Genomic DNA, 14,650 nt, shown 5'->3' on the forward strand with positions numbered 1-14,650 from the left:
TAGGCTAATAGGCGATATTTTTAGACAACGCACTTTACCTACCTTACTTTCATCTTCACGGTTCAAATGACCAGATTTAGTGCCTAGTTAAAAATGACACTTCATGGCTTTAGTCTTCATCTTTTTTGTTTATCCATCATGCGGTGGTGTTTATTTCTTGCGTCTTTATTATTGGAGATTAGCGGAAATCTGTTTTGGATTAGGCCGCTATCGCTACAACAGCCCGTAATTAAACCAGCACACTAGCACTATGTTTTGACTATAGTTATGTGACAGACCATATGTCTATTCAAATATCTATCTGTCGGTCTCCCTTTATTTGATCCTGAAGATATAATTTTAATCATTATTAACAAATATTTTGAGTGTTCAGCGATTTCAGTGTGAACCATTATTGTAATGCCATTTACATTCAATGCACTCTGCATAATGCATAGCATGTGTCCCCATGCACCCATCCATTAGACTAATGCACAGTCTGAACAACAGCCATACCCGCAGAATCAGGGGTGCCGTTCTTTGAAGGAAATAGGCTGACACATAGGACATACAGCACAACCTTCCACAAGTCCTGTTTTAATGCGAAAGCACATTTTAGGCTTATTCTGCCCTCGTTGGTCTAGATTTAATATGGTGTAAACCTGTTGTAAGACAGGCTCTTAATTGATCTATTAGTTTCAGTATGAGCCTGATGCTTTGTGGCAGGAATCCATGCTATTATTGCCGGCTCCCTCAGGTATAGCGCTACCGCACTAATCCCATTGCACATGCATCATTACCTTCAATAATGTTTGGCAGCTCTTCTTTACAGCTCCCATTTTAATTACCTTTGCTTTAAATATTTAACACACGGCAAACGTCTTCATGCGGCCGAAGCACAAGCTGTGTGGCGCTTGACAGTTCACAATCAGATTTATTACACAGTCTGTGATTCATATTTCCCCCGCTATTGTGTTTCCTTGTATTTTACAGTGTCAGTGTGTGAGTCATAATATTTTTTTCCGCGGTTGTGTGTCCTTGTATTTTACAGTATGAATAGGCCAATGTGTTGCAGATCAAATGTTTTGCTGGCTTTTGCCATTAAGCGCAACACTACAGTGTTTTGATTCTTCCAAGTTACCCTGTAGCCTACTACATCATGCCAATCCCACTCCTTGTTTTTTTCCTTTCTTTTTTAATCAAAACAGTATTCAGAATATGATTTTGAGAGATTATATTAAGGGAGATTTGTAGAAATAGATCTCGCCTGTTGGACAGATTGCTTGGTAGTGGAGATTCTGAGGGATAATCCAAATGATAGTCCGTTGACCTTTAATAAAACAAAAAATATGCATGGTGTCAGGCCTCTGGTATAGATTTTAAAATATATATTTTTTCAGCAACAAGTTTAGCTTTCAGAATTTAAAATGCCATTTTGGCCGCATTGTTGCTAATTTGATCTTCTTGTTGTTAATATTATTATTATTATTATTATTATTATTATTATTATTATTATATTTAAAAACACATAAGAACTGTACCGCATTTTAGATATAGGCTAAAAAGTGACAGTTTGCGCGACACCTTTTCCAGTTCACCCACAAATTGACCAAAACACTTTTGAATAGACCTAATACTGTTATTACATGCCTTAATCTCTCAATCCTTCCTGAAATAATGTCTCTTTGGACGGCTTAATTTACAGGACCCTGACCAGGTCTTCGCTCCAGTATTTTTTTTTTCCGTGTTCGTATGATGTTGTTTTTCTCTTAAAAATACAGCTTTATTTTCCCATTAAACGACCTATTTCACGGAAATAATCTTGATATAAAAGTTGTGATATTGTACATTTATTTTTCTTATTTCAATTAATTTCGTCTAAATATACGGCCACGTATTTGTGTACACTATATTGAAATAGTTGAACCTATAAATAAACGAAAAAAATACTTTTCTCTGTGGCTTTGAAGCCGCCTAGCCATTGCTTTGTAAGTTTAATTGGAAGCTTAAAGATCCCCTGGGATGTCAGTTCGAGCAATTGACTGATCAACATCAAAACACTTGATGCGCGTTTCATGGTATGGATGCTCCCGCGTGACCTCGTTGTTAACACAAGAACTGGATGATGATGAACCTGCTCGCGCGCACTGGAGACAAAGCTGCATTCATAACCAATTCCTGCCTCACTCTGAGCCTGAACAGTAACAAAGTGTTTGATGCCAATTCCGATTAAATAATGACAATGAGAAACTGATGTGCCCTTTCTTCACACCCTTGCTGAGTTCATTCACGTCCGCGTTTGAATTTATGACCTTCTAACAAAGTCCCGGCTTTACGAATATAAGAGAGTCAAGAGATGATAAAGCGGACACGACAGAGCTGTCTGATTAATTAATAAACACAAACAAAAAAACGAGTTCTTATAAAATATTTTATAAATAACAACATGACATTTATACACAACTTTTTTTTTATATAAACATATCACACTCCGCAGGAGCACAGTATCGCACCTCATTTATTTTTGAGAAGTAAATAAAAGTTAAAAGACTGACTAAATTTTACACCAGCTTCCAAAAAAAAGTAAATCACATAACATTAAGCACATAACCACAGAGAATTAAACTTAACACACACAAAAAAACCTTGAGAGGACACATGGTAACAGATAAATAAAGCAGATGGATGATAAAACAATAAATAGATAAATAGAATTACTAAACCTACGATTGCCAATGCAGACATAAAAAATCACAATTTATTCTCATACATACACAAAACATTGCATAAAGTTATTGACACCATTAAATCATATTGTGCAAAATTATGGCTGCCTCCAGTTTTCACAGTTCCAGAAAGGGCACACAAAGTCATTGCGCTACTATTTCAAGTGTCTGCTGCCATGGGCTTAAAGTTCCTCATTGACTCCATTCCATAGTGCATAATGTAGATCATAAAAACTTCCCCATGTTTATTGGCATTTCCATAGTCCTGATTCAAAGGGAGAAAGAAAATGTATGAGCTGATGATATGAAAGTTATGCTAGATGAAAATGACAGGAAATATTGGATACATGCATGCATGATGCAATCATTGTGATGCTGATTTACAGAACACAGATTACATGCATTCCTTATAAACTTACATATACAGGTACTAAATGGAATTTTTTAGTGATGCAGTATCTCTGAATTCGCCAAAGCAATCCAATAATATTCATCAGATTAGGCTTTACAGCACAAATGTTTACTGTTACCAGATATACTTTATGTAATGGCATTACTTCAATGGAGGTAGTGAGGTGACAGATATGATGTAATCCTAGATGACTGGATTTCATTTACAGAAAAAAGTCACCAAACACAGAATTTTGAAAACATTCACATGCATGCTCTTTTTGTACCTCAGATATAAGCAGTTTTAATTAACGCATACTTGTGACAATTGTTCTATTAAGTTACAATAATTAATTTACATAAATTCATCCCCACAAAAGTACACTTGTTAAAGTAAGTGTGTATTCACTCATGCTCACCTGCCTCACCTCTTCATCACAGGTCTGAATGCAGTGGTCTTAGCCTCCTGGATTGTTGGGCATGTGTCACTGAGCTCACTGGATTCTGTCTCTGTCTTTCCTGCACTGGGGAAGCCTGTCATATGCATAAGATCACACAACAGGTAATGGTCATTAAACTGATTAGCATGTTTTGAGATACTTTTTGGTTGTGTTTAATCTTGCAAATCTGTATGTATTATTGTGTATAGTTTAAACATTAACATCACAATTTAGAATTACTACTGTTTAATATCCTTATAAAAACTTATAAGGCTGTAGCTCAGTCCTTTTTGGAGCTGTGTAATGAACTGTAAACACAGAAAGGCTGTACCTTCCATTGAGGAGTACTGGCAGGATTCTGTCAGTCCAGGATATGATGAAGAGTGAAGTTGTAGTGTCTTGAAGCTCCCGCTACTGTATGCCTTGTGTATCCCCTGTAGTCCTTCTTGAAAAAGGCTTTCAGTATTGCTGAGGTTTGTAGGGTCCTGAAGGCCCTTCAGCTCCCCACACTGCACTGCTCCGACTGTGGGTAACCGGACTCCCTGCATCTGACAGTCCACAGGCCCAGTCCGTACATCCCCAACATGCTGTGTGCCTAGTACAACCCCTGCTGCGGCCGTACGTGCCAACGACCAGATCCGGGGCTTCTCCGATGACTCAAAGTGAGAGAGTGCCACAGTGTTTATGGAGGTGGACTGAGGTGAGGGCTGTTGCTGCTGTGGTTTGGAGCCCAGATGATCTAGGTAGTCTGGGTTCAGAGGCCCCAAACTCTTCAGACCACAGGGAAAAGATGGGAAGTTGGAGTGGAGAGGGATGTCAGGGTTACAGTCTCTCTTTGGAGGGGAGGAGGTCGGGAGGTCATCCTGACCTGATTTTTCACAGTCACTGTCCAGCTTGTCACAGTCCTCATCCTCCATATCATCCAGGTCACTGAACTGCAGGTCCTGCTCATCCTTACTGTCTTTGGAGTCTGAGAAAGTGGAATTAGAAGTACTAAGTGAGCGTCCAAATTCATTTATAAAACAAAAACACTGTTTAACTGCAGCGGAGAAAATTTATGAGGTACCTTTGGTAATGTCTGGGTCACTCTTACCGAGGTCTTCCTTCCTGTCATCGCCTGCTTTGTTTTTGGGGGACCAAGTCATCTTGTTTTCTTTTTTTAGTCGTCTTCTAGCATTGGCAAACCAGGTAGACACTTGCGTGAGGGTCATTTTGGTGATAATGGCCAGCATGATCTTTTCACCCTTTGTAGGATAAGGGTTTTTGCGGTGCTCATAAAGCCATGTTTTAAGCGTACTTGTTGTCTCACGTGTGGCGTTCTTTCTCCGTGTTGATCCATTAAAATCAACTGTCCCATACCTGGATCAAATAAATAGTGGAATATCTGGATCATTTATCTGCATTTTAAGTATATTAAAATATGCCATATTAGAAATGGGATAAAAACAAATCTCACCTGTCATACTGGTACTGTCCGAGTGAGTGGTCATATGGATAGTAAGTGGCTGGTTGTGTTATAGTGCTATGAAGACTGCCTGACCCCTCTTTGATTTCATATTGTGGGTTCTAAATATAAACAATAAAAAACAAACAAACAACAAAAAAAACATAGACTTTAGCATCTGATATTTCAGTTATATGTTACTGAGACAGTGCTTGCTGATAAACATTTATTATTCACAGTGTTAACAGTTTTATCTCTTTACTCCATAAACCTATTTTTTTCAATATTTTTATGATAAATCGCACATTTCTGTCTATTTATTGTCCATTAAACCAAGTAGGCCCTGTTTATAGCAAGCAGGCGTCATGCAATGTTGCTTCATTCTGTTCATTTCTTCTGATTATTCAGTTATTTCACCAGAGTGCTAGACAGCTTGATCCTCTTACCAAGCCAAAATAATCAATAACAAGCCGTGACATGAATGAGACAATCGATTGAACGGAGGACCCGCTTTATCTGGTGAAGTGCTGCACGTACCAGGCTGGAGTAGATGGCGGAGGGGTCGGCGCTATACGGAAAGTAGTTGGCGTAGTTCTGCCCGGCTGCGGCCGCTGCTGCTGCGTAAGGGGAGCCGTACATCCCGAGCGCGGCGTTGAGCTCCGTCCGTGTACTCGCCAGCAGCCGGTTCTCATAGGAGGGACAGCAGAAGGAGGCTGCGGTCTGCGATGCGCTCGATCCTTCTGTCACCGACCTGGATATCGAATCGCAGCAAGTCGTACTGGGGGTTGCCGACACGAAAAACTGCATGAAGAAAATTGTGGATAAACATGACTTTTTTATTTGCGTTTCAAAGCAGGCGTTTCCGTAGTTTGAAAAAGAATTAAGGTAAGATGGAGCTGCTCTGTGGTAAAGCAGCTCTTTTTCTTTGGAGACCGATTGCAATTATTTTCATTCATTCGTTTTATTCATAAAGATAATCCTATAGTTTAACTGAATTGAGACTTTGTGTAAATGACTTAAAAATAAAAAGGCAAAGGGTTTGTCTTACTTAATTTTTCAAAAAGTGATTTTGTCAAAGCTGAAAGTAAACTTTCTAAGTTTTGCCTCAGGACAGGAGAAGTTAAGTGAGCGCGGCTTATTTTGACAATTAAACAATCTGTCGACTTTAAATAAAACTTGAGTTTGACTTAAGTCATGTTGTCGAAATTATCTATGTTATCAGTAAATCTGTAATTAGTTTATACACAGAGACGGCAAAGGCTACCGGCAAAGGGAGGAGTCTCGCTCTCACTAAACAATTACACCGTAAAGGTAATTTACACGTTTACAACAACACGTGAGGTCATTTATAATTCAAATAACCCATTACTATAAATATTGACAAACCCACGATAACGTCTAACTTTAGTTTAGGACTTACTTAGTGACAGAACAATCTGCTGCTACCTAGTGTTAGTTCCTGAGATCCAGGGAGTATGACAGAATGTGGAAAAAGAAAACAAAACGCACACAACGATGTACACGCTTAATAGCCATCTACATTAAAAAAATATATAATTTGCATGCTTACCTGAGAAGTTGCATTGTAAGGATATCCAAACTGAGAGAAGGACATAGCTGCTTCTTTTGTTACCATAAGCAATATTCTTCTCCTGCTGATCGATTGAAACCAAATCTACTTCAAATCCACCGTCTTACACACATTTCCACACTCGGCCTTTCGCTCAATAATAGATGACTGCACTTAACTGGGAAGCACTGAGGATGTTTACGCCAGCCCTAGTTTTATATGTATAGATAATCCCCTTAAGGAAATGAGAAATTAGAGTTAAGCTTCATCAAGTACAAAAATATTGTTGTTAAACAGCTGTAGAAAGCTTAAAGGATAACGTAAGACTTGCAAGATATGAACTTGTGGTTGTGCTATTATTTGTGCCTCTATAGTTCTTTAGAATTCATCCATGCACGGGTATCAGTGTGACGTCATTCTAATCCCGGGACGGCGAGGATAGAATGATGTGTTTGCCAATCACGTCATGCTTCGCGCTTTTCTTGAGGTGTGTTTTGCACACCCCTGTCCCCTGTTTTCCCCCTTTCTGTTCTTTTCTAACATTAGTGTATTATTAGACTTAGAGCCCTTAAAAGTATTTCAAACAGCCACTGAATAAATATAAAAAATAATTTTGAAAAAAAAATTATGTAATTCATATATATCACTTTCACAATAATACAAAAATAAATCAGCTTTTTTTAAAACAATATTTTGCATATTAATATAAAAACAGCATTTAATGCCAGATATTGTTTTATTATCCGTGACTATGCCATGTGTCAATATTTAGGTTTATCATGTAAATTATTTTAAGGTTAAGATAATATATTACCGTTTTAGACCGAATTATACTTTTTAAATTAATCTATTTTCTTTAAATATATATGATCTAATAATATTAGTAGCCTATATGTTCCCGATTTTCTTATTATTATACATTTCAGACACTGTCCCGCTGATGCGCAAATGAACTGAAGAGGAATCTACAGGACCCTTGCTCGCATCTGTCTGGCCGATCAGAGGTCCGACCTGATGTTAATTGCGATGATGTTTCCATCTCTCTCTATTAGAGAGAGGGCCAGTCCCGGCAGACGTGAAGAGAACCTCTGGCAGGTCAACAGAAAACTGATTGATGCGTATCTCGGGACCTACGCGACCATTACGAGAAATGCGTAATTGCATCAATTAACAAATGGATATGGCCTTGTTTAACCAGCGAGTTACACCGTGAAAATATGCCTTTGAGGTGAAATTAGACGATCAGAATGGAACTGAGAGAGAGAGAGAGAGAGAGAGAGAGAGAGAGAGAGAGAGAGAGAGAGAGAGAAATTAGCTGAATCTCTCAAGTCTAATTATACGGTAGTGGGAGGCGACGGGAACAGCATTCTAATTGAAGGATGCGTACTTGAAAGGGATGGTAGAAATATCGCTCCCTCACGCGGAATAAGTCTGGATAAAGGGTAACACATGCAGTTTTATTAAATGTTTTAGACAATATAATTAGAAGACCCCATTTACTCTCCCTCTCTCTCTTTCTCTCCCTTGGTTTCTATTGTTTTTTTTTTATTTTAAGCTAATGACATTGCATCATTGTATAGACACCACCTACCCAAGACAAACATGTTTTAATACTATAGATTTAGTTTATACCATTATTTTATTGCCGTTAGAGCCTAAGAAAGTTTTGCTTGTTGATCTGAAATGTCTAGGACACGTGGTCCTACAGTCAAGACACACTTATCTAAAGTACTCATCTAAAGGTTTAACTTCATTGTGAAGTATTGTTATATAATTAAGTCTATATGTGACTTAAAAGAGCTGAATGGCTGTCCTCGCGCATCATCATCGTTCACGAGCAGCAGAGCAGCAGTGCTTGCGCGGTCGCTTCCAAACGCGTGGAAATCCGTGACCATTTGATCGTTTTCACTGATAATATGAGAGGCATAGTTCAGTGACCCTGCTTTGAAAGGACGAGAGTCCTGTCCCAGATGATCTCTTTGCTATTACAGGCTCACTCTTCGAGAGGCGCCAGAGAGCTGCGAGTAAGTGAACGGCGCCGATGGAGCAGGTAAACCGTAATGACGAGAGTGTTCAGGCCCATCAAGAGTCGCGTTCAGTTCAGGTCACCGCCGTCCCTGTATGTTCTGTGGCGAGTGTGTTACAAAGAAAACAGGGAAAATACAGATGTTTTGCTTATGAGCTATTTTATTTATCTGAAGGAAGTCAATTAAACTGGCTATTTGCCCCAAAATAAAACTTTAGTCATTTACTTATAATCATGTCGTTCCAAACCGTTTGACTGTATTTTTGTATCGCGAACAGCTAAAGACTGTTTTGAAAAACTTTTGTCAAAATATATCCCACAGAAGATTTGCTTTAAAAAAAATGAATATTTTGTGTAATTTTTTCCTGTGAGTTATCCCATGCCATTAATTTGCATTTAAGCTACTCTTTGTTCCTGCCATATATTGTCTTACTTCATAAACTCTACAATGAAAAAATAGAAGGATAACACAATGCAATTTTATAGACTATAACACATTTTGACAAAGTGTTGACTAAACAAATTGACCCTATTAAATTGTGACAGTCAGTCTGTCTGTCTATTCGTCCGTTCTTCCGTTTGTCTGTCTGTCTTGACTAGATATTTGAATCTAAAACTCAAATCTAATAAATCTATTAAATCCACTAAGTTGCTTTTCAAGTAAGCTTATAATTATTTTTCCATTATTGCACATTCAAAACCTTAAATATGTAAGTTAGACCCCAAGTGTCAATCAAGGTGGAAAATATTGAGGATTTTCACAATTCAATAATCCGCGCTTATTTATATATAGATCACTTATTGTAGTGACTTTCCAACAAATCTCTCATGTTACAAGCACAATCAGAGATAGAAGAATCAAAAGGAAGGTCAGACTCTCCTATGTGATAGTTTACTGTAGTTTCTCGAAAGCCTTTTGCAAGGGCACACATGATAGCCCAAGTGCATACGGGCAGCCTCATCCATAATGCATGTGGAGCAGCTCCTGATGATCAGTACTTGGGGTGGAGGGGCTCGTAAGTTAAATCAACCTTAATTGAAGAGGTAGAACACATTGACCAATCCTTACGCCTATCACTTTTCATCCTATTTTTGATCTTAAAAGCAGTTTTTTTTAGTGTGATACACTTTAAAAAAATGCTGGGTTATTTCCACTCTAGGTTTGTGCATATTTTCCACAAATATGAGTATGGGTTGTTGTAAATGGAGCTTTTTCATAATTTCTTCAAAAGTTTGTCTGTAAATATTTTATCCAAATCAAAATTACCCAGAAATAAACCAAATAATTGAAACAACCCAGAAATGTTCACAGTGTATTCGTCCTAAACATTATGTTGTCCACATTAGGTTTTGTGTTTTCCAAATGTTGAATTATAGCATTCTCTGTGACGAGGGAATTTGACTGGTCTCTACGTTTACCGTGTGTGTGATTGTGTGTGTGTGTCTGGGCCCCTGTTAGCCTTGCATAGGGATTATGGAGGCTCAAAGCCTCACAGCAGAAAGGTTAAACCAACAGCCAGCTTCACCTTCTCATTTAATACATTTCTCAGGCTGCTTTAATGAATTTCACAAAGCTTTTCTGCTTTTTCATAAGACAGATCAGAGCTTTTTTTATGAAATAATAATAAGGCAGTGCTGCGAGAGGGGCAGAGTGAAGGGGAGGGGACACTCAGGATCGAAGCAGAGTGATATCTCATTAAACAAGTCTGATATTCCTGATATATTCAGATGAATCCCAGACATACGAGATCCTGAATTATTGCTCACTGTCTCTCCTCGCTTCATTCCTGGCCAGGTATTAACACTGCTAAATTATCCAAAAATTGAAAAGAAAGTAATAAATATTCTAATGAGAAGCCCCTCAAATGATAACGGAGGTGGCCATAACAGTGCCCAGCCAAATCCAAAACAAACTTCATCTAAGCAGATAGATAAATTGACCAGAGTGAGGGAGACTTTTCATTCTTCAATTATCTTTGCCTTCTAGAAAGATAATAAAGTTATGTTCAAGCTATGTTAATAAAAGCTGTGCATTTCATGCAATAAAGTAGGAATATCTCAGTTGTCTGTTTCTTAATGTCAACTTTGAAATCACATAATTGCTTCATTTTCTGTTAATGATCTAAATGAATATGAAACATATTCTGTTTGCTGATTAGTCACAATGTTTTAATAGGAACAGGCATATTTCCTAACCACCTATTTTCAAAGGTTTATTACATTATTTACAGTATCATATATTTTAAATGAATATCTACTAAATATAAAAATAATTACTATTTAATAATAAAAATGTCTTTATTATGTTTTTCTCAACTTTTGACCATGGCAATGTGACATTTATACCCATATATTCCCCTATAGCATACATCATTATTTATTATTTGAGCGTTATTGTAGTAAACAAATTCAGACATTCTTTTCTTATTCAGAAGTTATTTCTAACATGTCTAACTTTATTTTTTTTCTGTTGAATATAAAAAAAGATATTCTAAAGACTTATGGTAACCATAAAATCATACCACTATAATATAAAAATACTGTAAAATCAATATCTGCTAGCATTTTATTTTGATGCTCTCCAACAGACTATATTGTCAACAGACTATAGACAACTGACTATAAACAACTTTGCAAAACTTGTTAATCACTTTGTCAACAATTTGTAGTACCCCTAGCATACTAGTCTACTAATACTCCAAAAGTACTGTTTAGACTGCAGTGTAGGTATAAAAGTCTACAGAATGTCCCAAATGGGACATGTAACAATGTACTATGTTGATGCAATATAGCTTATAATATACTTTTAGGTTTGTTCTTTTCTGTTTTGTTGCGTTTGTGTGAACAGGACAGTTCAGCTGGCAGCATCTCCACATACCCCAAAGTAATTTAATGAGTGTTTTTGTGCTGTCAGGGATTTGTTACTTGTTACACTGAGATTTAACTGGCAGCTCTTTGGATGACTCACTCAGTGTCTCTGTGTTTCTCAAAAAGCCCTCTTGTGAATTCCTTCAGTCTGCTGCATATGTATATGGATATGCATATGTAGTATGCATATGTAGTTTTCATATACTGTAGATTAAAAATATTATCGTAAAAAAACTGTATTAGTCCTTAGTGTTTCGGTTTGTGTAAAACACACTTTTGATTTATTCTGCAAACTGATTGGTATTATTCCAAATTTAAATTTGAATTGTTTTAATTTCCTGCATTATTTGCATATATTACCGAAAATTGCTAAATCTTAGACATGTTGTAATAATTATTTTAGACAACATAATACCAGTGTTCATCAGATAAGTTAAGAAATATATATTTGATGCAGTATCTCTGATTTTCAATTATAGCAAATAATAATAATATTTTTTTTTTCTGAGCAGCTGATAATAATAAGATATCTTTTGTAACACTGAGGTTTAATAAGAGTATTAGTAATAAAAGTAATTATTTCTTTTTTATATTCACACTGACTTCAAACATTTACACTGCACATTATTATTCAAAACTTTGACATCAGTTTGAACCCATTCAAAAAAGTTTTAATATACAAAGAGCATAGATGATGACAGATTTTTTTTAAATGGTGGATACATGCACATATGTAATGCTTGAAGTATAGGAACTAGTAAAATATGTTCAGAACACACACATACCAAATCCATTCATCTTGCCAGTAAACTGTGGGGACAAATAAGTCCAGTATTACATTAGTGTTTCAGTAATTATAACCCTTCATCCTGATCTGTGTAGACGACAACATCTGCAACATCTTGTGTGGTTCTGAAACCAATGCAGCTCTGCAGTCGTCCACTCCTCGTGACCCCAGCCCCCCCCCCCCCCCCACCCCCCTCCCCATCTCCAAAGCTTGTGGCCCCCTGGAAAATGTCCCATCTGCAAATGCTTGTGGGTAGTTAACCAAACCCTGGTGCCAAGTCATACAAATAGCCCTGCTTTTGGTGTTTGTTTGCATAAACACTTCTGAGATGTTTTGTAGCTGTTGTTGATACTGTTTTTACAATTGGTTGGAGGCTGTAGCACAATATAGGGATGCATCACTCTTAGTTTTCTATGGTAGATTTAGAATTTTTATGGCTTTTTTATGAGCAAATTGGGCAATTCTGATTTCTGATTTAAATACATACAGTTGAAGTCAGAATTATTAGCAGCCCTGTTTATTTTTTCCCCAATTTCTGTTTAACAGAGTAAAGATTTTTCATTTCTAAACATAATAGTTTTAATAACTCATTTCTAATAACTGATTTATTTTATCTTTGCCAAGATTACAGTAAATAATATTTTACTGGATATTTTTCAAGACACTTCTATACAGATTAAAGTGACATTCAAAGGCCTAACTAGGCTAAATAGGTTAAGGGCTAGGTTAGGGTAATTAGGCAAGTTATTGTATAATGATGGTTTGTTCTGAAGACTATCGGGAAAAAAAGTAGCTTAAAAGGGGCTAATAATTTTGACCTTAAAATGGATTTTAAAAAATGTAAAACTGCTTTTATTCTAGCCGAAATAAAACAAATAAGACTTTCTCCAGAAGAAAAAATATTATCAGATATGTGAAAATTTTCCTGCATCATTTGGGAAATATTTAAAAGAAAAAAAATTCAAAAGGCGACTAAAAATTCTCACTTTAATTGTATATACATTGCCGAATAAATATGGTTTTCATTGATGTATGGTTTGTTTTGAATGAGAACGATATTTGGCTAAGATAAAATACTGTATTTGAAAATCTGTAATCTGAGGGTTAAAAAAGAAGAAATATTAAGAAAAATCCCCCTTGAAGTTGCTAAATTAAGTTTGTAGCAATAAGAACTTTCATTTAAGGTTTTGAAATATTTATGATAATAATAATAATAATAATAATAATAATAATAATAATAATAATAGCTTTGTGCTCTAGGGTCACAGAAAAATAAAAACATAAAGACTGGACTTAAGCTTTGTGAAATTACATGTACAAAATAAACACAGTAGATGGGCTGAATAAAAATTTAAATTCAATATGATATGCATCAAACAGAGATAATGTAAAAAATAAACACCATCTCAACCAAATTTTTAATTGTAAAGGGCCAAAACCAAACTTGATTAAGGGCTGTGGGCCAAATACATGCCTAACCTTGTTACAATAAATTTGCCAAGAGAAATTCCTAAAAATGTTGCTTTAAATCATGTTAAATAATGCAGTATCACATTTAGCATTTTAGACTTAAATCTTTTAGACTTAGCTTATTACAGTAAAAACGTAAACAATTCCATTATAACACTATAGAGTTTAATGCTGAAATGCTTCTGCCTTTCACCTGATTTGCTCACAGATGACTTGTGCATGTGTCCTCTTGTCTGTCAAGTGACAGTATTTCCCTTTTAAAAGTCTGATTCATGTACAACATTTAATTGAATCATTTAATTTCAGATGGCTTTTTTTGAAGCTCAACAATACAACAAAGAAACAATTTGAAATGACAATAACTGTCAATATCTTTTCAGATGGGATGGCGGGTCAAAACAAAGGTTTACCATGGGCCAACTTTGTCCTGCAGGCCCTATTTTGGGCATCTCTGATATAAACTTTCCTGACAACACTTGGATCCCCTTATAGATACTTTAATAAAACCTCCCACCCCCAATTGAATATTTAGTATTTTCCTACATTATTTTTAATACAAGGAACTGTTTGTTTCGATATCAGCTGTAATACATCTCTTTAAGTATGGTTCATCTCGAGGGCCCCAATCTCTATTACTTCAGTCTGTGCAGTGCTCTCGGAGCAGGACGGTATTTGTTAAGTCTAATTTTTATTTATTTATTTATTATTCCTGGAAAACATTAAAGCAGTGCAGACTGTTGTCACGTCAGATTTACTTTTCCACTTTCTTCTACTTCAAAGCCTCCATCTTGGGTACCATGCAGTATTAGGCAGGAGAAGTCCATCTAATTGAGAACTTTTCTTTCACTTTTAATTTCACTCCTGGATCGAAGGAATGCCAGCGAAGGGAAAATGTTGAATCGTGTAGGGAGGGTGAATTTAAGATTCGGTTACATGTACAGGCAGAAAAG

The 14,650-nt window shown here is 36.4% G+C and overlaps 1 protein-coding gene and 1 long non-coding RNA gene across 6 annotated transcripts; one reads left to right on the forward strand and one right to left on the reverse strand.

The window, feature by feature from the left end:
- Window positions 1-2,392: 2,392 nt before the first annotated feature.
- Window positions 2,393-6,913, reverse strand: irx6a (iroquois homeobox 6a). 5 transcript variants are annotated; one of them, XM_073906511.1, is made up of 7 exons: window positions 6,550-6,913; window positions 5,517-5,780; window positions 4,992-5,101; window positions 4,629-4,894; window positions 3,867-4,505; window positions 3,524-3,629; window positions 2,393-2,970 (listed from the first exon to the last, which is right to left on the reverse strand). In XM_073906511.1, the coding sequence occupies exons 1-7, from the start codon at window positions 6,613-6,615 to the stop codon at window positions 2,931-2,933; spliced, it is 1,491 nt and encodes a 496-aa protein (XP_073762612.1). In that variant the 5' UTR covers window positions 6,616-6,913; the 3' UTR covers window positions 2,393-2,930. The 5 variants fall into 5 exon arrangements, with proteins under 5 accessions (XP_073762612.1, XP_005169033.1, XP_009301593.1 ...); XM_005168976.6 differs by having other exon boundaries at window positions 4,602-4,894; XM_009303318.5 differs by having other exon boundaries at window positions 3,515-3,629; window positions 4,602-4,894.
- Window positions 5,518-9,219, forward strand: LOC110439935 (uncharacterized). Its single transcript, XR_002459227.2, has 2 exons — window positions 5,518-5,864; window positions 7,476-9,219. It is a non-coding gene; the product is annotated as an uncharacterized lncRNA (long non-coding RNA).
- Window positions 9,220-14,650: the final 5,431 nt, after the last annotated feature.

This window comes from Danio rerio, chromosome 7 (genome assembly GCF_049306965.1).
Source record: "Danio rerio strain Tuebingen ecotype United States chromosome 7, GRCz12tu, whole genome shotgun sequence".
NCBI lineage: Eukaryota > Metazoa > Chordata > Actinopteri > Cypriniformes > Danionidae > Danio > Danio rerio.